The 23875-nt window shown below is 37.5% G+C and overlaps 1 protein-coding gene across 1 annotated transcript in view; it reads left to right on the forward strand.

The window, feature by feature from the left end:
- The window catches only part of PTPRD (protein tyrosine phosphatase receptor type D), a 366121-nt gene that overhangs the window by 139060 nt on the left and 203186 nt on the right, over positions 1–23875 (forward strand). The window contains exons 3-4 of the mRNA XM_050987010.1: positions 1329–1474; positions 5643–5784. Of these exons, the coding sequence (XP_050842967.1) occupies positions 1329–1474; positions 5643–5784 (288 nt within the window). The remainder of the gene's footprint in view (positions 1–1328; positions 1475–5642; positions 5785–23875) is intronic.

Consider the following 23875-nt stretch of genomic DNA (forward strand, 5'->3'; position numbering starts at 1 on the left):
ACTAATTGCTGTTAAAGCAACAAAAATTCACACAGGATGGCAAAAATACTGTTGTTCAGGTAGCTGGAGCTGTGTCAAGTATTCAGCCGTAGTTCTGCAACTCCACGATAAGGGTAATAATGCTCTGCAGAAGCCAGTTTGCAGTTTTTGCAAGGAGTTGTAGCAGCTATAGTCTTATGGTCCTTCACCAGATTTTGGACAGTTCTACATAAGAAACTTCTGGAATAATGGTTGTACTCCTTAGAGCAGTTAAGTTTGGTGAAAGATTTTTAATTTAATTTATTGCTATGTGTGCTATTTGCTGCCTATAAGCTACTATACAGAGTTACTGTGTGCTCTTGGACTTTGGCATGAAGTGTTTCTCTTTCTGTGGTTTGAGTTCTAACAGTGAATTTACAGAATGTAAAAAAAAATTAAAGGAGAATGGCAGCGTGTCATTTTTCACTTGGTGGCCCGTGATTACAACTTGTGCCACAGAATGTCAGTATATAGATTCAGTCAAGTCTCTTTACATATCACAGTGCTGAGTTAAAACAAAAAGAGTTCAAAAAAAAGCAGTTTTGTTGGAACCCAGATGCTCTTCATCAGAATATATTTTTGCCTTTTTTGTGGTCCAGACATAAGGCCTGTGGCTTAGGAAAGGATCTCTAGTATTTTCACTTAAAGAGTGTTTTATTTGCTAAGGTTTTGGGCAGTTTTTGACATCAGAGAAGTTCTTTCATAATTTCACTGTGGAAGTAGTGGTACACAGTTTTGCTGAGATGTGCCCTTGCCTTTTGGTTTAGGTACATTTTTGCCAGGAAAATTAGCAGAGCATAAATCTCTCTTCTGGTACAGTCCTTTTTATCCTGGACTCTTAATACATAATAATTTACCTCCACCATGCAAAATTACAAATGCTTTCTCCTAAATGTCACTGATTTTAATGTCTCAAAGGTGAGCTTCCTGTTTTCATGACACTCTGTGATCACAGCATCAAGTAGCTAATCGTGATATTATTCCAGTTGATTGATGAGCTCATTTTGAAACAGAAGTCAAATTGGATTTTTTATTTATAATGGTGATAAAATATAATGTGTGATCTTGCTATTCCGATGCCATCAAATTTTGGTTGTAATACAAATTTCACTAGTAAAATCTGTAAGTACTTTCCTGACCTTTTAGGTTTTTTAAAATAATGCTTTCTCATGCAGGTGAATGATATCACTGGAGAAACAAAGCATTTATTTTTTTTTAAATTTTTAAATCTTTTTGTGAGCTTTTTAAAATTTGTGTTTACTGCTTGGATTAATATGGTTAATTTTTTTTGTTGTTGTTGTTTGTTTCAGCACCACCAAAGTTTACAAGAACTCCCGTTGACCAGACAGGGGTTTCAGGAGGAGTTGCCTCATTCATCTGTCAAGCCACAGGAGATCCAAGACCTAAAATTGTCTGGAACAAAAAAGGAAAGAAAGTCAGCAATCAGAGATTTGAGGTATTAGGTCCATTGTTCTGTTCCTCTGAAAAACATTTTATTCCAACTTTGTTTTTGATCCCACTATGTGTGCTTTATTAACGGTGATTTAGCAGAATAGAATTGTCTATCAGGGATAATTTGGTGGGAATACTCAAATGAAGTTTTTATTTTGAAACCTGTTTGTGTGTGGAACCATTAAAGAGAAAACTGCTTCTGCTGTTTTCCAAGCTAGCATGGTTGAACTGAGGAGCTCTGTGGTGCCTCTGTTCAGTTTCCTGGCTCATGAAGAGCTGGTGGGGACATGAGTTGAGCAGTGACTGCTGTCTCCAAAGAGCAAACCACCTCCTCTTCTGACAAGGTGCATCGAGCAGGCTTAGTCTTTGGCTGCTTCTGCTGCCACAATTCCTTACCCCTTTTGATGAAGGAGATGAAAGGGGGCACTGTAGTTCCTGCTCTGAAGAGGAAAAGTAAAACTTGCTTGCTTTTGATTTTTTTCTTAACGATAAAATAGGAAAAGGCTTGGAAGAACCACAATCTTCAGTTAAAGGAAACAGTGAAAATAATCAGCTCAAAGGATTCTGATTATTAAGGGAGATAAGAAAACAAGTACTATTCCGTCGTATAGAAGCAAGAATAATTAATGTCAAATATGGATTGACCTTTAACATGAAGTAAAAACTCAGAAAATGGGGGAAAGCTTTTAGAAGAGATATCAAAACTGGCACTAAGAGCGTGCAATTGTCTCTTAAATGTTTTCAGTGTTAGATTTGAGACTTCTGTTTGCTTAAAAACAACTGTTCAAAGATTAATGATTTGTATATAAAATCTTTGTGACATGCATTATATGAGAAAAATATCTAACATATAATTATTAACAACTGACTGGATATTAAAGTCCTCTATATTAATTTTTCTTAGCGTTTGTGAAGATTATTTTTTGTGGCTTTCAGGTTAGATTCTTTTAGAAGAGCTGCATTTCTTCTGTAAACCAAATTTATTTTCTTGATTTTTGGTTCAATAAATATCTAAAGACATCGGAATTCGTTCATTTACTATTATAATTTCCGGCTTGTGTATTTACTACAACATGAAAAACAAAATCATTAATTTAAATGTTACCTCCTGGTGCCAAAAATTGTTTGCACTTTGCAGAGGATATGCAGAGCTGTAATTGGCTAGAGGGATTAACATAGTAGTTTTATCATAAATTTTACACAATTTGTCCTCTTGTGTTCACAGAACTTTCACTCAAAGTGAATTCTAAACAGAAAATGATGGTGCATGTATATGTTTACTGTATGTTATTCTGCAATATGTCATGGTATATTTCCTTAATATATTGCTTTTTAGGGATCTGTGAACCTGTTTTTAGGGAGAATAAGCAAACATAAAGTAGTTTTATTTCCATAAAAATTATTTGCATGTAACTATAAAAAACACCCTAAAATGTTTTAAAAATGCCTTTAGTGGACTGTTGAACAAACAGTATAGCTAAGTAAGATGAAGTGTATTTCGAACAAATAGATGACATTTGCCAAGTGTTTTATAATTTTTATCATGTCTGCTGTGCAGAGCAGTTACAGAGTGTGCATACCAAATCATTATTTTAAACAGCTTTTCTTGCTGTTTGAAGTAAGGCTGTTAATTCATGCCATAGAATCTGTAAATAAGAAAAGAACAACAGTAGAAATGAGATTCAAAAAATACATATGAAATGTTTGGGAAACAAGGTATGTCTTGAGATTTTCAGCTGAAGCAATAAAAGAATATTTATTTTGGTTTCTTCACATTAATATTTTGTACATTTCTCTGAGTTACTTAATGATGACAGACATCAAAATGTTTTACCTGAACACCTGTCTTCATACAGTAAATACAGCTGGAAAGGATTCTAGTGGTCCATCTTATCCACATGCTTTCCCAGGGATGCTGGGTGATACTTTGTTATAATTCAACAAATTTGGACAGTCTCCTTCAGGGCTTAATGAAACTTGTGATGATTACCTGTGGCCCACCTGAAACCAGAACTCTTGCTGAAACTTGATGTATGTAGCAATTGGGAAGCAAATAGTTTATTTCTTCTCTCTTGACTGTTTATATATTTGAAGACTATTGTCATTGAAATTTTGTTCTTACCAGCTAATTCTCCCAACTTATTGACAATAGCAGTGAAAGCTAGGCAGTGCTTCTGAAATTAGAATATACAGTAAGACCTCGAGGGTCTTCTCTAGTAATCTTTCAGCTTTTATTTATATTACAGATATAGACTCTGAATGAGGATCCTTTTTTCCTCTTCTTCCTGCAAATTAATTCAAATAATAGGAATTACAGAAATCTGCTTTAATTTGCTAAGAAGTCTTTCTCAGAAGCACTTAAAAAAAACAGGAAAGGGAAAAATAAAAGTTGAAAATTACATCATTCTACCTTGTGTGCAAAAATGCTTTTATTAAAATAGCTCTGTAATAAAAAAATAAAATCTCCTCCAGTAGATGGGGAAGAGCTGGGAATTAACTAGCTGTGGGATGCAGGAAAGGAGAGAACTCATTGGACGAAAAATAAATCCCCTTTATGATACATATTTTGGAGACACCAGACTTGAAACTTAATCTCTGCAACATTTTCCAAATCCAATCTGCTGCAATTGTTTTAAGTGTCTGTCCAGATACATTTACTCAGCACTCAGGTTTAAACGATAGCAATTACTCTGTTTTAGGTATGTTTGTGAGTATTCAGATCCTGTGCTCTCATATCTATAAATTGTTAGTCTGACTGCTTAAAGAGTTCGAATTTTTTTTCCCTTATAAATTTCAATTTTTTGAGGATTCTAGTTATTCCTTTAATTGTGGATCAGGTGGATATTTTTTCTGATCCAGATTGGTTTAAGATAGCTTTACTGGAAGAGCAAGAAAAATACATCCTGTGAGCTATCATACAAATTCAGTATCAAATTACCCCAGGGTTCTTATCTTACTTGCACCTCTCCCAATGCTAAGCAGAAACTGAGCAATTCCTGCAATGGGAATAGCAAGATGCAGGGCATATTTACCATCATCTCTAACCCCGGACTTTATAGCTCTCTTTTGTCAACATGTACAGTGATCTCGTAGGTTGCTTGTGTAAGAATGAGACAGAAGGACACAAGCAGATGTGCAGACAGACATATCTGTAAATCACTTTGTGCATGTATATATAGATTATGGGCAGATACTAATTAGTTTTTAGAAAAAAACAAAAAATTGCGACTGTCCTTTGTTTATAAGTATCATTTATCTTACAGTAGTACTGGTATGTCTCAGTGATTTTTTAAATTTCTTTTTTAAAAAGTAGATTAAAGAGATTACTGCTATTGCTTAACTGTTAAGAAAGTTTTTCCAGGACCTACAGAGTGTTGCAGTACTCACCAATATTTGATGTGATTCTGACTTCAGATCAAGAAGGAAATAAGATCTGTTCAGTGAATTTTCTCATATAAATGTTATTACTTCTTGTGTGAATATTGCAATTTTAAAACTATGTCTTAGAAGTTTTGCTGTATTATTTAGCTTCCTAAATGATCACTTTTTAGATAAATTTACTTACTTTGTGGGTTAAATACAAAGCTAAACCGAGTCATCCTGTTTGGTTCAGAAATTGCATACAGTTATTAACTTTGGAGCCAAATGAGTGAGTGAGCTGCACTCTGTGAGTAGAGAGGGAATATAGCTGGCAGCAATTAAAATGAATGTAACTGTCATTTTAAGGTGAAGTTCTTTAGCTAAGAGAATTGAGAAGCATTGGTGGTGAACTTCAGAATAAGAGATCATTAAGTCACAGACTTTTTTCTTAGAGCCTTTGTTTGCTGGCTTGGTTTTTTTGTTTATTTTTGGTTTTGTTTTTGGGGGTTTTTAGGGGTTTTTTTGGTGGTTTTTTTTTGTTTGTTTGTTTGTTTGTTCATTTGGTTTTTGTCCTGTATTTCTTGAAACTGTATTAAAGTGGCCACTGAGTACTCACTGACAAGCAATGTATGTTCCAAGTATTGCCACTTAAACATTTTCCCATATGGCTGGAATTTGTCTTGCTACATAAATTTGAGAAACGAACCTGTCTTTGGTGACTTGAATACCAACGGGCCCCTGTTCACGAACAGATTAGCTGAGGGATAGGTATTTGTAACAACATCTGTGACAGCTTTTGTTTCCTTTTATAGGTAATAGAGTTTGATGATGGATCTGGATCAGTTCTCAGAATTCAGCCACTGCGCACACCCCGAGATGAAGCTATTTATGAGTGTGTGGCTTCCAACAGTGTTGGCGAAATAAGTGTGTCCACGAGACTCACTGTTTTACGCGGTAAGTTCTTTCTAAACGTGACCAATTCACTTCATAGAGCTTAAAGTACTGCATTGCTGCAAAGCAGAGGATCCTCTCTGGCAGAGGTAAATACAAAGTTCTTTACTGATGGACCTCGCTATGGTCCCAATGCTGTTCATTATAAACTTTAAAAAAAAATACTCAGCTGCTGTGTTTGTGACTTTTGACCATAAAATGGTAAAGTGGGAATGTAGGGAATGACAGAATAGACTGAAGAAAAAAGTGAAACAGGAGTGCCACACAACAGGTTATCAATTACTACTCAAGCCAACCGCTTTATGAATGCACTTGATTCCCATTTTAGTGCTGCCCTGGGTGCCTTAGCTTTGTTCAATCAGCATTTACACAGAATTTGCTCAATTAACAGTGACCTTGAAAAGTTGCATGAACAGTTTTTAGATGAGGTTAAGCTAATGCAGATTTTCTCCCACAAGAAGCAATCATAAAAAAGGGGAGGCTTCTTCCACTTCAGATATATGTCACCTGAACTGTATTACTTCAATAAGAAGTTTTTAAAAATAGTATTCAGTTTTTTCAACTCTCTCAGGGGTGAGGATATTAATGTACTGCCAAGCCTGCTGTCCAGATAATACTCAGGGTAGAAAATACTGGTAGTCAAATGACCTGAACATTTTGTTTTGTCATCTGGAAATGAATAGACACTGAATTTGGAGACACTTCATGAAATACCACACTCTTCAGTTTGCAGGGCTGGCTTTATGGCTGAAAATTACTGTCTTGTATTTTGATATTACATGGCATTACAAGGTTTGCAAAATTACTAGGTGCCTGTTTATAGGAATTGAAGATAATTAAACAGCTTTACAGAATTTAGAGGAAAATTTGTGGAATGTGTAATTACAGTATGTTTTTTTCCTGATCCTCTATCCCAAAGAAGATTTCTTTTTTCATGCTATTCTCCAAAATTCAATTTTTACTAGAAGAAAAAAGTTTCTATAATTTTATTAGCTATTTTAATCGTTGCAGAAATTTCTGACATTAGAGTTGGAGACAGCTAGCAACACTATGTGTATATATATCAAAAATGAACCCTAAGGACATACATTTTTTTCCTTAGAGAAAGTCTGATGTAAGCAAACCATTTTAGTATTTAAAATTCTTACCTCTAATGCCATGTTTGTTCCTTATAATATCTTTTGAAAATTCTTCCCAGTCAAGCTAATGAAAACAGGAGAATTCATAGATTGATGTTTTAACAGCCCCATGGACCTGTTCTTAACTGCCTTATATAAGGTTTTTCCTTTATTAATTGATAGGAGGACTTTTTATGTACAGTTTCCACATTGTTGAAAATGAACATAAAATTACATTTTATATTCCATTAGAAATTTTACATACTAAAGGAGGATTGGGAGGAAGAGCAAGGAAAAGCAAAAGCAGTATGAAAACTCAGGTGGAAATAATATTCTTTGTATTCAGGTGGAAATAATAGTTTCTTGTAATGTGTGTACAAGACTGCTGGTCATGAAATGAGTATGAGTGTGTTTTGAAAGTGAGTGCTCTAAACTGGAGTTCTCATTTTGGCTTTTGTAGAGAAGCAACAGTCCTCTTATCTCTCTACCGAGAACCACAACAGTTGCAAAAGATGGAGGGGGCATCTGGACTGACTGTAAAATGTGGTCTGTTTCTTTACGAGTCCTATTGATTATTAATAATTTTTTGTAACAAATATGTAGCTTTGCTGCCTCTTTTTTGCTTGATAGTAAGAGCAATAATAGTGTCTCAGTGCCTACTTCTGACAACACTAGTATTGCATCCTGTTTTAAAAGCAATAAATACATAATGATATGCATATGCAAATGACTAATGAAAAAATCTTATTGGTTATGAAGTTAAAATTCAAATAAATTTAAATTAAAATTATTTTTTCTAATTAAAACCACTGAAATATAAAGATTGAGAATTTTATCCAACCATAATACATAGCGCTTTTGCAGCTGCAGAAATATATTTGCCCCAGGAGTAGATTTATGGATTTAATCTGAAACTGGGAACATACGAGAACTCATGAACATACTGTGACTGTGGATTTAGATAAAGGGGTAATGTCATAGAAAGCAAGGAGCCTGCAGAGAAAAAGGCCATTATTAAGAAGTTTTGATGGGGTTAAAATTTGAATTGCTAAAAATACAATGGTTTGCTGTATTACTTCCCAAGACATGGCATAATTCAGTGCTAAGGGCATTAGCCTGGAAGATAATTCTATTATTGCAAAGCCTCTACTTTGCAAACTTACACAGATCTTAACCTTGTACAGTCTGCAACAGTAGAAAGCTGTTGTTTTGGACAAACACTCCATTGATGATGCCTTTTTGGGAGAGAATGCCTCTGCCTCACATAGCTGCTGTAGGAATAAATATATACTATAGATGTCAACAGGACTTAACTAGATTTAATGAAACACAAGACAGAGTCGAGTGAGTTGGAGCTGTGGTTGCTTATGCTTTACTCATCCCTGTGGTATGTATGCAACTCTGGGTTATATAGGCAGAAGATGTCTATATTACTTTCATATGTTCTTTCAATTGTTCTGCAATGGTTCTGTCACAGACCCAGCTTGTCATTTGTGCCTCTTGCAAGATGTCACTCAGAGGTGGAAGTCAGATTTCACTCACAATTCAGCCTACAAGTATTGCAACCCTAATATGGAATGTCAGTGAAATCAGGGTAATTCCAGGAGCAGAAGTGTCTACCTGCATTCATTTTACTTGATTGGTCTCTCACAAATCCCAGCTTTGACTACTGCAGATAATTTATGAAGCACAGAACAGCAACATTTTTTCTGATATGTCTGTGTCTTTGCAGCTAAATTTGTCAGTTTTTCTCTGTGGCTGTATGGAGTAACTAGTTCCATGCATTACAGATGCTGCTGCCATATTTTGTTAGGTTCCTATACTATGACCAATTCTTAATATTTGGGTCTCAAAGAACTATGAATGTAAATAAATTTTTAGCTTCTATGTCTCAGAAATTTACAGTGTGAGAAGGAAGAAGGGCAGAAAAGGCATCTACAGTGGATAACATTTCAAGGCCTTACCAGAAACAAGATATTGGGTCCTTTTTTCTGTTACTAGAGTAAATCAGGGAACATTCCAGGCTAAACTTGCACTTGTTAGGCTGAATATTGTGAGAGTCTGGAAGAAGAATGAATGCCTGAGATAACTGGAAACTGCTTTTGGTTTTCTGTATATAAAGAAGCTGGCTGCTTTCCATGACAGATTCACCCATATGAAAATGTTGAATTTGAAGGGAAACATGGCTTGAAAAGAGAAGTCTGAAAGTTGACTATTGGAGACAGGCCGACAAGAGGAGTCAATACAATTTATTTTGGAGGTTTTTGTTTTGAAAGTTTGTGCTGAGAGCCTTAAGAGTGGAAGAGTGCTTTTATTCTTTTATTTATTGATGATTAATACACATGCCTTTCTAGCCAGGAATGTCAGTGTTGTCCTGGGGAGCGTTAGAAGGAGCATTGCCAGCAGGTTGAGGGAGGTGATCCTCCCCCTTCTCAGCCCTGGTGAGGCCACATCGGGAGTTCTGTGTCCACTTCTGGACTCCTCAGTAAAAGAGAGACATGGAACTCCTGGAGCAAGTCCAGCAAGGGTTTACAAAGGTAATGAGGGGACTTGAGCATCTCTTTTGTGAGGAAACACTTAAGGAAATGATGATGTTTAACCTGGAGAAGAGACAGCTGAGAGGGGATCTTATCAATGTCTGTAAGTAAGCACAAAGATTATGGACCAGTTATGCCAAGCAAAAGGACAAGAGGCATCAGGAAGAAAAACTGATGCACAGGAAGGTCCATCTGAATATTAAGAAGAACTGCTTTAGTGTGGAGGTAACTGTGCACTGCAGCAGATTTCCCAGAGAGATTGTGGACTGTCCCTCTCTGGGGATATTCAGGAACTGTCTGGATGCAATCTTGTGCAATGTGAGCTCAGCTGACCATGTTTGAGCAGGAAGGTTAGACCAGATGATCCCCTGCTGTGCCTTTCAACCCTACCTGTATTGTGATCCATGTATAAGCAGTAAAAAGCAACAAGGTGTAGGATCTTCCTCCTCCCCAGACATCAGAGATGAAATAGCTTTCCTTTTGCTGTCCATTTGTTACGTTAAAGCCACCTAAATCTGTTTTTAGGTCTTGCAAATGGGGATATCAAGCATTTTTCCCTAGTTGTAGAACAAGAGTTCTAGTGTCATATATAAGTCTATAAATTGTTCAGGAAGAAGGAATTCTAGTAAAGAATCCAGCAGCAATTCTATTCAGTTAATTTTCAGGAATCCCAGTTTTCATTTTTAAAAATATTTTTATGTGCGTTTCTTTATAAAGTTTTGTCAAGACCCTGAGGGCATGAAGAAGCCTTAGCTTCAACTGCTAGGTATATGAGTAAAGTACGGAATTGTGCAGGTTTTACGTAAAAATGTAGAGCGCAATACATATATAGTCTAATGTCGCTCCTGTTTGCTCTATTTTTCCTATTGTCTGGAAAGTAAAGAGAGATATTACAACAGGGCATTTATGCAGAAGGCAGTTTGTTTGTCTTGACCCACAATTTTCTCTTACTCTTGTTGATTATGGTAATACACTGCATTGGTGTGCCACAGGCAGTATATAAGCCTGAAAGAAGTAAAAATTCTGTGGAAAGTGTCTAGGGTGGTTGTTTCTTTTTATATTATTAGAAACTGATCGATTCAATGTCAAACATTCACTGCTGCATAAAGTTAAATTTAAAAAAATAGAGAAATATTTACTGTATAATGTATCCTTGTCCATTGAAACCCACAGATATTGAAGCAATTCTTCAATATCTTGAAGGATTCAAGATATTGAAGAAGGCTTCAGGAGTGCACAACATTTCCACATTAAAACAGAAAACAGCACCAAATCTAGACAAAAGCAACCAACCAAACAAAAAAGACTCCCAAACAATCCAAATCAGAGATGATAAATGCACAGTATTACAGCTTTTGTTTCTGCTGCTAGCAATAGATTCAGTGATAATAGAAGCTCATTTCTGTATTTTCACTCTACCTGGTAGTACTGAAATGAGAAGGAGCTATTATGAAGTAACCTGTCATCTGGGACAGCTATCTTAGAGGGCACAGAAATTAGACAAATGGAGTGGCTGGGCTGTAGTGTTAGAAAATGTGCAGAGGGGATGTCTCTCATTTCTAGACAAATGGGAGGAAGGACTGTACATATTCTGGATATTAGCTTCACAGTAGGAGAAATTTTCTGTGTTTCAGCTGGAACTGTATAAATTATGTACACCAGTGTTTATCTGAAACTGTTTGCTGTGTAGTCACAGTGATTAATGCCAGGTGCTTGCTAGTAGGACAGGCTTTTGAAAGTGAAATGAAGAGAAATAAAGGAACTGAGAAAATACCTGTGCATGAGCTTAATACACTGGAAAGACATTTATCTCAATCATATATTGCATGATAAGACATTTGAAGAGCCAAAGGAGTATCATTCCACAAAATTTCCTGAACTTTGAGTGGTCATGCTATGTGTGTAGCACTTTGTGACCAGAGCTAGCATGTTCATTACAGTCCTATTTTTATTAAGCCTCTTTTTGAAGAGGAATGTTGTTCCTGCTGAGAAAATGCTACTTTACAGTTTATGTTGTAAAGCCTCTCCAGGTAGCTGTGCAGGGAGGATTAAGAATCTAAACGCCGCTGCTTAAAAATCACACAATAGGATTTTGTGAAATAGTGAAACAAAAGGAGAGGTGGCCAACACAACCCAGTACAACCCAGCCAATACAAGAGCAGGCAGATTTATTGGAATGGCTTATGAAATAGTACAGACTTAGAAATATTTGTTTGTAATGTTATAAACTAATTTTAACTATTTTCTTTGGGTATGCAAATATTATGTTTGGCAAATAAATATTAACCTTCCATGCAGTACAATTTTAAATACTTAATAATTTACTGATCTTTATAAAGAAAAAGTGATGACATTTAACTAGTAGCCAGAAAAGGATACCAAAGAATAATGAAATACACATCTCATGTTCCATAGCTGAGTTCAAAGATACTTTATATTTCAGTTCTGTTAATTGCAAGCATGGACATGGCAGTGCTTTAGAAAGTACTGTGCCTTATAAATTCTGAAACAAAAAATAAACATACATCACTGTAAATATGTGATTCAGGGTGTTGAGTTCAGTTTTTAGGTATATGCACTCGAGTGTGCTGATTTAAGAGGTGTTACTGTTGACTTTTGTGTAGTTCTTCAAAAACTATGTTGTAATAATTTAATATATATGAAAATCATTGAATAACTCCTGTAAGTATTGTAAGAGCTTTCTGGCAAGTGCCTCACCTAGTATTTTTTATGGTTAGTACTTTTTAAAATATTTCCACTCCTGTTTCTGAATGCAAAATTTATCAAATACATTGTTTTCAATCAGGGAATCTTTTGGTTTCTTTTTTTCCAAAGTTTGAATTTTACAAATTTTCCCTTCTCTTGCACAACATTATGTTATAAATAACCGACTATAGTAATGAATTTAAAACCATACATGAGAAAGCTTTTTTCAAGATGTAGAGATGTCATTTTAGAAAATTAGTGAAACAGCAGTCCCAGATTTCTTAATTATCGTTGTAAATTCCTGTAGTCAAAACTTTCAGAGATCAGTTACTTTGGAAAATCAAGAGTAGGCTGATGGAAGATCTTTAAAGATGTAATAAGAAGGTATGTGTAGATACCAGATTTTTTTTGAGAAATCTCTCCTAAGTTTTTCCCTACATTTTTTTACAGGTGAAATGTAATTAATCTCTTTATCATCCTGCATATTCTTTTAAGATGATTGATTGTTCATTTGTATTTGCTAGATCAGCTTACTTGGAGAAAGTTTTCCTGCTGCCGGTTACCACCTATCATGTCTTTGCAAAGGTCTATTTTACCTACTTCTAATTCCCCATGAACTTCACATGCCACTGAATTTCATCTAGCCAGATTTCTGTTTCACATAAAATGCTGTGAAGTTACCCAGTTCAGTTTCACATATTTGGGCATAGGATTAATTTTATTTTATGAAATACTGGCAGTACTGCAAAATAATTTATGCATACCTTTTTATGGCAGTTTGATGTTCCTTAGAGACAAACATAGTGTTCAAATCAGTAAAATGGCTAGACTATATTGTATTTGTAGTTACCGTGTATATCCATGAAAGAAAATAAACTTATGGATGATGATTCCTAAAAGGACATCTCACGGTTGTGATCTAAGAAGAGAAACTGAAATAATGCTAGGCAAAAGCAGAGCAGCTCTGTTTAGCTTGAAAGAGTTCTTCATTGACAGTTTTGGCTAAGAATGTACACCTGTTAAATAGTTTCAGACAACTAAGCTAAGACACTTTGGGACACTTTCAGCCAAGTGGCTAATTTTAGCATGACCCCCATTTAGGTATTCCCATTCTGTTATCTAGTGACTGCAGATAGTATTATAGGCATTTTTCATAGCCACAGTGAGTATATGCTGGCTGCTTGCAAAATAAAAATTAAGTCGTATTGAGCAGTTAGATTTTAAAACGTGGGGTTTTTTTTATCCTTTTTTTTCCCCACTCACTCACTGATACCTATGATGATTCAATCATTTTTCACACATGGTCATCCTTACATCATCAGAAATCAGTCACAAGCAAATGATAGTAAGAACAATGGAAAAGGAAATATTAGGGGGTGGAGTAATATTTCCCCTACCAGCAGAATCAGTATCGGGTGATGAAAGATCTGAACTAAAACATTGAATATCCTCATGTAAGAACCGTGACCTGCTAGATACAATAAGGAACCATTTTGATGTGGTTCTTTAAAGACCCAAATAGAAGCAGCATATGGATGTGATATTAAAAATTATCTTTACAAGAAGAGGTGGAGCTTGTCTTTATTTTTTCCAGGCTAGCCATTTCTGTGAGCGCTCATGTCTTATCAAGTGTACAGTAAGGGTGACAGAAATGTTTGCTGAAATGTAGGATGTGTTTGACACGAGTGGACTGAGGTGACAGTAAGATTAAATACATTTTAATGTAATAAGTGCTAATCTTCAAATACAGAAAAATCCCAGTAAGAAAGCTTTTTCACATATGTATGAAAAAGTAATTTAGAAATTAGAGAAAGCTTATGTAATACTTTGGCTTGCTTAGCCTGGCAATAGGTATTTAAATAGTATTCATTACTGTAATTCCTAAGGTTTCAAGGATTTGACATAGGAATCAAAAAATTAAGTGAAGAACACATACTAAAGTATTCAAAGTATTTTTGGCAAACATACAGACATCAAAAGGAAGATGAAATTCAACAGACCTCGACAAAACGAAAATATTCCGCTTATTAGAACTAGAAATGAAGCAGTTCTGAAGCAGTGACTTTCAGTTGATTCCACAAAGGAAAGGAGGCTTTGTTGCATTAGTGTGGCAGGAGGTTGAAAGAACTGTGATTTAAGTGGCTCTACTGGGAGGGAGAACCTTAAAAATACTCAAAGGCTTACATAGGATATAAAATCCTGGTATAATGTATATAACGTCAACTATTTTCAGTGCTTGGTTTAAACTGATGTAAAGTGCTGCACCTGGCTTACTACTGTTCTATTTAACTTCATAGCTAGATGCAGTTCTTGATACTGGTTCAGCAGAAAATTAAATTTCTTCCCTTACAAATGAATAAAACATGCAAAATTGTGTCTTATGTCCATAGAGATTTAAACTATTATATTTAAATGATTTACCGTAACAAAGAATATACTGTGAGGTAAGATGTTAGTAATAGTAGCATTTTAGCACTTTTGCATATTTTGAATGCATCTTGTGACCTACCATATCAGTGCGTGCTTAATATGACAACAGCAAAACAGAATAATGAAGAAATTCTTCAAGTGGAAACACTTCAGCGAACTTTTCAGTCAAATACAGTCAAAAAGCAAAAGCACTGATTAGAGCCAGGTGTTTCATTAGGGTGTTTAGTGCACCTGAATCTTGGCTTGTGACCCAGGTCTTTTGTGACATTTACATATGTCAGGGTATATGAACAATGAATATGCAACCATTGTTATTACCGGAACTATTTTTATTATTGTTATTGCATGACCCCTTCGCATTATGCGCCAAAGATCCTGGGAGTCTGAAAACGTCCCTGCTGACTGGAAACTAGCCAGTATTATTCAATTTACATGAAGGGTGTGCAGGAAGACCCAGGAAACTACAAATGATAGTTCTAGCCTCAGTTCCTGGAGAAAATTATACTGAGTACTTCTGACAGGCATTTAAAGAAAGTGCAATTAACATTGGTTCACAAAGGTGATTCACAAAGGCCGTGTTTACCTAATTCAATATCCATCTATGATGTCCTCCAAGTAAATAAAGAGAAGGTGGTGGATGGGACCATTCTGGGTTTTAGTAAGGCTGTCCCTCACAGCATCTTTCCGTAAAAAGTTGTCCAGCTGTGGGATGAGAGGGTTCACAATGCTGTGAGTGAAGAACTGGCTGGATGTCAGGGCTGAAAGTGGGGCTATATCTGGCTGGCAGCCACTTATCAGGGGTGTTCGTCATAGATCTGTTTTAGGTTCAGTCCTCTTCAAAGCATTTATTCATTATCTGTATATAGAAGAATGCACCGTCTTGTATCAGTAGGTTTGCTGGTTGATACAAAACTGGGAGTTGCTGTTGACTCTGACAGAGTGATCTTGCAGACTTTTCTAGATGGACTAAAACACTAGACAAAGATTACTGAGACAGAATTTAAGTTCATATGCCAAATTCTTCACCTAGAGCACAAGATCACACTGGGGGAGGTGTGACTGAATACCAGCTTTTCAGACAGGGATCTGGGGCTGTTGGTTGATGTTGAGCTCAATCTTGAGTCAACGCTGTCAGCCAGGAGGGCAGTCTGCATCCTGGGCTGCATCAGACACAGCATCCCCAGCCAGTCCAAAGAGGTGACTGTCCCACTGTGCTCTGCATTAGTGTGGCCTCACCCCGAGTGCTGGGTACAGTGCTGGGCCCCACAATTTATAAAATATATTAAGGTCCTTGAATACGTTCAGAGCACAGCAACAAAACTGGGGAAAGGACTTAAAGCCTTGTCTTCTGAGGAGCAGCCAAGGACTCTGGGCTGCCATAGTTTAAGGAAAAGGAGGCTAAGCCCATGCTGCTCTCTGCAGCTTTCCAAGGTGGGAAAGCAAGAGGGAGATGTGGATGTGTTTCTAATATCTAGTGATGAGATGCATGGGAATGGTTATAAGTGGCATCAAAGGAGACGCAGGCTGAACCTGAACCTCAGAAAGTATTTCTTTAACAAGACAGTGGAACAGGCTTCCTAGAGAGGGTCCTGAAGCCTGGCAGTGTTTATGAGACATTTGGATAAGGCCATTAATTCTTTCTGAAACTTTCAATCAGCCCTGAAGTGGTTGGGCAGTTGGATCTTTGGTCATCACGTCCAAATGAAATATTTTATTCTATTCTTAATTATAATATTTACATATTATATATTATATAATAGTAAAGTATAATAAATTTTCTTTTTTTGACATCAATTAAAACAAAGATTAAAGAAGAATACTAAAAATTTTAGCTTCACAAATACCTTAGTTTTCAATCAGCATAAATTCTTCTTCCGAACTTAAAACCATCTTGTTCTTTCCATGCTCATTCGTATTCCCAACTTTTCAAAAAAAAATTTATTGGAAAATTATAGCTGTATTTTTAAATCCTGACTAACTCGACTAAGTCCTCTTCTTCATTACAGGGAAAATTCTTGTGAAGAAATCCATTTTTTATGATCACTGCTATGAATGGCAATTAAAAAGTACTTTTTTTTTAATAACTTGAAATTCAGTATTCCTAGCTAAGTACCAAGCTCAAAAGCTCATCTTAGCTCCCATACATTCCATTGTCTCACCTGTTGCACTGTCATGTTTTCACTAGGCCTGTAATTTATTTTCATAAAATATGTCATCTTAAATGGCATTATCAGCCGAGCTGCTAAGATAAACAAATCTGTATAGACAACTTCTATCATAATGTTCACACAGAGATTTATTTGGGTTTTGGCTGTATAGATAAGGAAGTAGGCTATCTGGGAAACCCTCTTCATTACACCTGCCGCAAAATGACTTTCAAAGAAAGCAAATTGAGAGGCTGAAAAGTTGCCAGGTCTTTTTTTTTTTTTTTTTTTTTTTGCAAAATGCTGCTGTCACTTGGAACTTGATTAATGGCAAGAAGATGAAGCCAAGTGCAGAAAAGCTATTAGTAAGCCCAAAAGCAATCATTTTTTGTTCTGCAGTGTTACCTATAGCAGACAGAGGTTTGAATTGAGAATACGTTCAAGTCATTGGAAAAAGGTCTTCTTCTCTGGACTTCAAATCAGTCAAAACTTGAGTTTTGTCCTTAGTTGCAAAATGTCAAAACCACAAAAGCAAAGAGAAAAACTTCTAATTTCATTAACATTTATCAAAGCTAGAAACCTAAATTCAGTCTTACTGTTGGTTCCTGTGGTGAGTGCTTTTTGTTTCTAAGGACACTTATATACATCAAAAAACTGCTTGTTGGGATGTTTTTTGTTGAAGTCTTGAAACAGAAGGGTAAAGGGAGAGTGATATTTGTTGTTTAATGAGTTGTTTAAACTTACCTGACTGTGTAAGTAAATATCCTTAAATGTGGCCTCATTTTCTCATGAATGTACTGTTCTGAATGTACCATTTGGTTCCAGCAAGATCTTCCAGGATCTTTGGAGTTCCAGAATCTACATGGTTTTGGCACTAATACTGGCTGCTAACTCCTGAGACATGATTTTTAAAAATAGATTAATTTTAAAAATAAATGGTACATATATTTGAAACTGCTTCCCTTGTGAAAAGGTAGGAAGCTATGTATGTGTGTGTGTTGCAGTTTCTTATGGGTGAGTCAAATAAATAAGGTGATATTTCAGGTATTCATCATGAGTGTCATTTATTCATAGAATCAGAGAGTGTGCTGAGTTGTAAGGAAGCCATCAGGATCACAGAGTACAGCTTTGGCCCTGTACAGGTCAGCCCTGGGAGTCACACCATGTGCCAGAGAGCACTCTTTGAACTCTTTCAGGCAGATGCAGTGACCACATCCCTGGGGAGCTGTTCCACTGCCTCTGGGTGAAAATTCCTGATATTCAACCCAAACTTCTTCTGACACAGCTCCAGGCCATTCCCTCTGGTTCAGTCACTGTCACCACAGAGAGGAGATCAGTGCCTGCTCCTCCTCCTCCCCTCATGAGGAAGTTGCTGACTACAATGAGGTCTCAACAATAAGACCTCAGCCACCCTTATAAGGCTTCCTCTTCAAACCCTTTACCATCCTTGTGGTCCTCCTTTGGACACTAATAGCTTTAAAATTTTCATATATTCTGTTGCCTAAAACTGCCCCAGCACTCGAGGTGAGGCTGTCCCAGCTCAGGGCAGAGCAGGACAATCCCCTCCCTTGTCTGGCTGTGATGCTGTGCCTGATGCCCCCCAGGACAGGGCTGGCCCTCCTGGCTGCCATGAGCACTGCTGGCTCATGTTCAGCTTTCTGTTGACTGGGATATCCAGTTCTCTTTCCCCAGTGCTGCTCTCCAGCCTCTCATTCCCCAATCTGTCTGTACATCCTGGGTTGTCCCGTCCCAGATGCAGAATCTGTAACTTTCCCCTTTTTCAACTTCATGTTGTTGGCATTGCTTATCTCTCATTTGTAGAGATCTTTCTGCTGGGCCTCTCTGCCCACAAGAGTCAACAGCTGCTCCCAATTTAGTGGTGCTGGCAAACTTACTTAGTCTTCTTTTCAGTCCTGCACCTGATGCCATTTTGGCTTTTACCTTTTTTCTTTTATATATTCTCTGTATTCTTTACACAAGTATTTGTAGCTTTGTAACTTCCTCTTGTAGCCTAACTTAAAAATTTTCCTAGACAGAAAGACAAAGCATGTTCCAAAGCCCCTGTCCTATATTGGATCTCCTTAGAACCCATGGCCAAAAAGCAGCTCTTCAGACATGTTTTCATCAACAAGGTTCAGTCCCATCTAAGGGGAGGAGAATTTAGAAGGGGCTTGGACTGGGTAGGAATTGCATCACCAGTTCTACATCTAATTGGTGGTTTTTTGTCAATTTATCAAACTTATAAAACTGCATGCACCCCTGTGAGGAATGGGCTTTTGTGGACATTTTTCCACAACTGCCCCATGAGGCCTTCAATAAAGATCCACTTTTATATTAATTCCTATACTAATATTATTACAAAAGTGGGTTGTTTCATTTATAGGCTGAAAAGGGCATCACATCCAAGTCGTTTATGAAAATGCTGAAGAACTGGGGCAAGAATGGAGCCCTGTGGAACCCCACTAGTGTCAGGTCCCCAGTCTGATGTCACCCTACTTACTGTAACCCCATTCATTTGTCCAGAAGGATCTTGTGAGAGCATGAAAAGCTTTGCTGAAGTTCAAAAAGGTTATATTAACTGGCTTTCCTAGATCAGCTAGGTGCGCTACCTGTCGGAGAAGATCAGATTGGACAAGCAGGACTTCCCCTCATGAAGCCATGCTGGCTGTGACTGATGACTTTATTGTCCTCCAGGTTTTTCAACACCTCCCAGAATAATCTTCCCCATTATTTTACTGGGCACTGAAGTGGGATTGACAGTGAGATTCTGTGTGAGGGCATCCTTCCACTGAAAATCAAGACAATATTCCCAGTTTCCAGTCAACTGGGACCTCTCCAGAATCCCAAGACTACTTAAAAATCGAGAGAGGCTTTATGATGATGACAGCTAACTTTGACTCTTGGATTAATCCCATCAGGCCCCATCGATTTATAGGCACCCAGCTCAGGCAGCCGATTCCACATAAGTTCAGGGTCAACTGGGATTTTATCATTATTGGAATCATGGTCTTCCAGTTTAGGAAGATGAAGGCAAAGAATGCATTGAATGCCTTGGACTTGTCCATGTCTGTGTTTGTGAGGTGACCTCCCTCATCCTGAAATGGGCCAGTGTTATTCCAACACTGCTTCTTGTCATTAACATGTTTGAAAAAAAACCCTTACTTTATTGCTCCCACTCTTCTGTCCAGTTTCAACTCCATTTGAGCTTTGGTTGTACAATTTTTTTTCCCTACAGCAGTGAGCAGCATTTCTGTATACTTCCTGTGTCACCTGACCTTCCTTCCACTGGGCACACACCTTCCTTTTTCTCCTTATTTCCAAAAGATCCATATTCAGCCAAGTTGGCCTTCTGCCTCACCAGCTTGGCTTCCATTATTTGGGAATTGCCTGCTCCTGCACCCTTAGGAGGTGATGCCTAAAACGTGACCAGCACAGATGGACCCCAGGACCTGCAAAAATGTTTTTCCCAGGTACCTTACTCACTAATTCTCTGAGCTTCTTGAAATCTGCACTCCTCATGTCTGGGGTTCAGGTTTTGCTGGTGCTTTTTCTCCTGTCAACAGAGATTTTGAACTTGATTGTTTCGTGGCCACTGTGGCCAAGACAGCCACCAGTCTCCACTTTGCTCACAAGATCATTTCTGTTGACAAGCAGCAGATCATGGGAGGCATCTTTCTGAGCCCCTTAGGACTTGTTCCATAAAGTTGTCATCCAGGTTTTTCAGGAATCTTCTGACCTGGGTTGTACCAGTTGTGTGATGCTCCCATTTGATTACTGGCAAGTTGAAGTTCCCCAGAATAACAAGGGCAGTTTGCCTGGAAATATCCCTTAGTTCAAAGAAGTGATTCATTTGCATCATCGTCCTGGCTAGGAGGGCTATAGTAGACTCCCAAGATGACATCTGAAATCTGAAATTAAAAAATTACCTGACATCTGAAATGAAAATCTGAAATAATTTTTTTGCCCCTTGATTCTTACCCAGGGGCTCTCAATTGTGGCATTCCTGACTATGAGCTCCATACATTCCCTTCTGTGATGTACAGTGCCACCCCTCCTCCTCTTCTCCCTGGCTTTCCCCCTGGAGAGCCTGTAACCATCCAACAGGACACTCCAGTCACAGATCTCATCCCACCATGTTTCACTTAAGGCAGTGATGTCAAATCTCTGGGGCTGGACCAGGCTTATCTTCCTCATGCTGCATGCATTAGCATAGAAACATCTCAGGTGTGCTACATTGTAGCTAAAAACCCTTGAAGATGCTGCAAGGATCCCATTACTGCTTGTTCCCTTAAGTTTTGTCACACCATCCCGTTGTTTGTTGCTGGCAGGGCTGATTTGGTCCCTTACCCAGCTACTTTGAATCTCTATCAACAAGCTGTGCCAGCTCCTCTCTGGTGGAGTTCCAGTGTGCTGGAGCTCTTTTTCCCCTCTGAGAAGGGTGCATCCCGTCAGGTGTCAGTTGACCAGCGTTAGGTAGATCATCTCATGGTCAAAACTCCCCAAACAAGCCAAAATCCTTCTGATTACAAAAGCCTCAGCACTGACCTGATGGATCTGCCTGTCCCACAATGTCAACCCTTGTTACCAGAAGCATAGAGGAGCTCATTAACTGTGCTCCTGATCCTTCAACCAGTCATCCAGATAGCTAAACAGGTGGGCAGAGAAAATGACATGAGGTTCAACAAGACCAGGTGCTGGGTCCTGCTGGGTCCCAGGCAGCATTAAAGGCTTGTGACAGTGTGAATGAAGAGCTGCCCTGGCAAAAAAGGACCTGGGGGAAGTGGAAGCTCATGGGAGACCTTATCACAACTCCCTGAAAGGCGAGTGTAGCCGGCTGAGGGTTGTCCTCTTCTCTGGGGCAGTCACAATAGGACAAGAGAAGAGTCTTAAGCTGTGCCCAGGGACGTTAAGGTTGGGCTTGGGACAGAAATTCTTCACAGGAAGGGTGATTAGAGCTCAGAAGGGGCTGCCCAGGAAGATCACAGTTCCTGGAGGAAGGACTGGACTGGCAGTGGGTGCTGTGGTGTAGTTGACATGGTGGTGTTTAGTGGTGGGCTGGACTTGATCTCAGGTGTCTTTTCCAACCTAGTTGATTCTGTGATTCTGGATATGCAATAACCTTCTTCCAGCCTTCATTTTCAACACACCCTTGCCTGTGGGGTTCTGAGTCTGTATTCTCCACTACATTAATTAACTGAAATGGATTTTATCATATGAGAAAAGAAGGGTGCAATAGGACATCAGTTGTTAGGATTGGAATTTTAGGCTAAAAATACAAAGAAGATCAAGCCTCACAAGCAAATTTATTGCAATTTCACGTTAGAAAGCAGAGCAGAAGTAAAGCTAGAGGCTGAACTTAACTAAGAACAGGCTAGCTTCCATCTTTAGCTTCTAATGTAGGCTATTTTATACTCTGATGTCTGAAACGTGTTTAATTCTGCTTTGCAGGTAAGTCATCATGATTGGTCTGTGTTATTTTTAGGTGAACTGGAAACAGGAAGAAGTGCTTAGACAAGAATCCACAAATAAATTGCTTTCAGTAGCTCCAAATTCATTAATTTACTTCTGCTTGTAAGAGGGAAACACCCATACATTCTCTCAGTAGCATAGTCACTTCCAGGTGCTCAGAAAAAGTAAATAAATATATTTGAAATAATAAGCTAAATTTTAAAACAAATTGAATGTTTTAATAATTAAAATAAAGGCTTTGGGGGGGTTTGATCTTTCAGGACTTCCATTTTCTGGTGTTCTTTTTTTTTTCTCTTCATGAGCAAATACTCGTATATTTCAAAGAAATATTGGTCAAATCTTAAATACTGATGATGGGCCTGTAGTCAAGTAGTAGTGTTGGTATTTTGAAATACTACCAGAACAGTATTTTAAAACTACGTATTATTAATTTTGATTATGGTAAATTATTCTTACTTTTTAACTAAATATTACTATTTTTTTCCCCACATTTTCTTAATTATCTTGAGCATATTGATTACTCTCATGATTTACCATCTCCTTAAAACAAGTGAAAGAAATGTTCATATTTTATTAAAGAAAGAGGTGTAGTAAATCTGTTAGGAACTCTATAGAAACTGCTGCACACACTGATGAACTTTTGGATACAGTCATTAAATCCAGCATTTGAGCATTAGGTGGCACTAATAGTAGAATTCAGTGTCAACTAAAACAGTACAAACTTTAGGTCCTGTTTTGAGTGATCTCTTCTGAATTCTGTGTTCCAGAAAGTAGACAGTTGATTTAATTTTCTGTATCTAGACCTGTGTTATCAATAGGAAAAAATCTGATGTAGAGCAGGAAGCTGGATGTTCTCTGCTAAAGGTACTAAACTAATATAGCTTTTTGCTCTTATCAAAATTGGTGGAGTTTTTATAATCTAAGTTTTGCCATGCTGACTTGATGCTTCACATATTCAAAAGGATCTGCTGATTGACTTTAACAGTTGCAGTTGTAGTTCAGGACTCCTCACCATAAGAAAATGCTGTAGTGTAAGAACATTTTAATTAGGTAAAAACAAACAGAAATTCAAAATCTGTGTAACTTCAACATTCTAAATGTTTAAAGTATAGAGGAAAAGATGAAATTACTTAAAACAGTACTGTACATGGTTATTATTTCACAGGCAGGTAGTTATTCCTGACTGTTCTTACCTCTATGTGATTTACCTTGTTTCCCCTGGACAATACTTTGTTTTTTTCCTTTAGAAGTGGCTAGGTCTCTTGTACTGCATAAGAGCACTCTCTGGACTGACTATGAATATAGTGCAGCAAACATCAGCTTCCTTCTGTGAGAGAGAGACATTGTCACAGCTCCTCTGTCCATATTTCTGTCCACATCCATCTGTCCAGCTGTGAAAAGCTCCTTTCATTTCTTTCCAGTGTGTATTAAAGCAAGGAGTGAAGGTCAGTTTTTGCCTCAAGTTTTTATTGCTGATAGACTGGCAAGAAAACTAAGATTAATTTTTCTAAGGCAGGCCTGCAAAGGACATTGATAGAACATACCCACTTGCTCTCTTTTAAACAAAGGATGAAATATTTTTTTTTATTTTCTTCTTCCTCACCCAATGGAGAATATTGTCTCTTGTCAGGATTTTTAGCAAGATAATTCACAGGCCTTTTACTAGGCAAGAAGTTAAAAACAGAAAGTT

This window comes from Serinus canaria, chromosome Z (assembly GCF_022539315.1).
Source record: "Serinus canaria isolate serCan28SL12 chromosome Z, serCan2020, whole genome shotgun sequence".
NCBI classification, from domain to species: Eukaryota; Metazoa; Chordata; class Aves; order Passeriformes; family Fringillidae; genus Serinus; species Serinus canaria.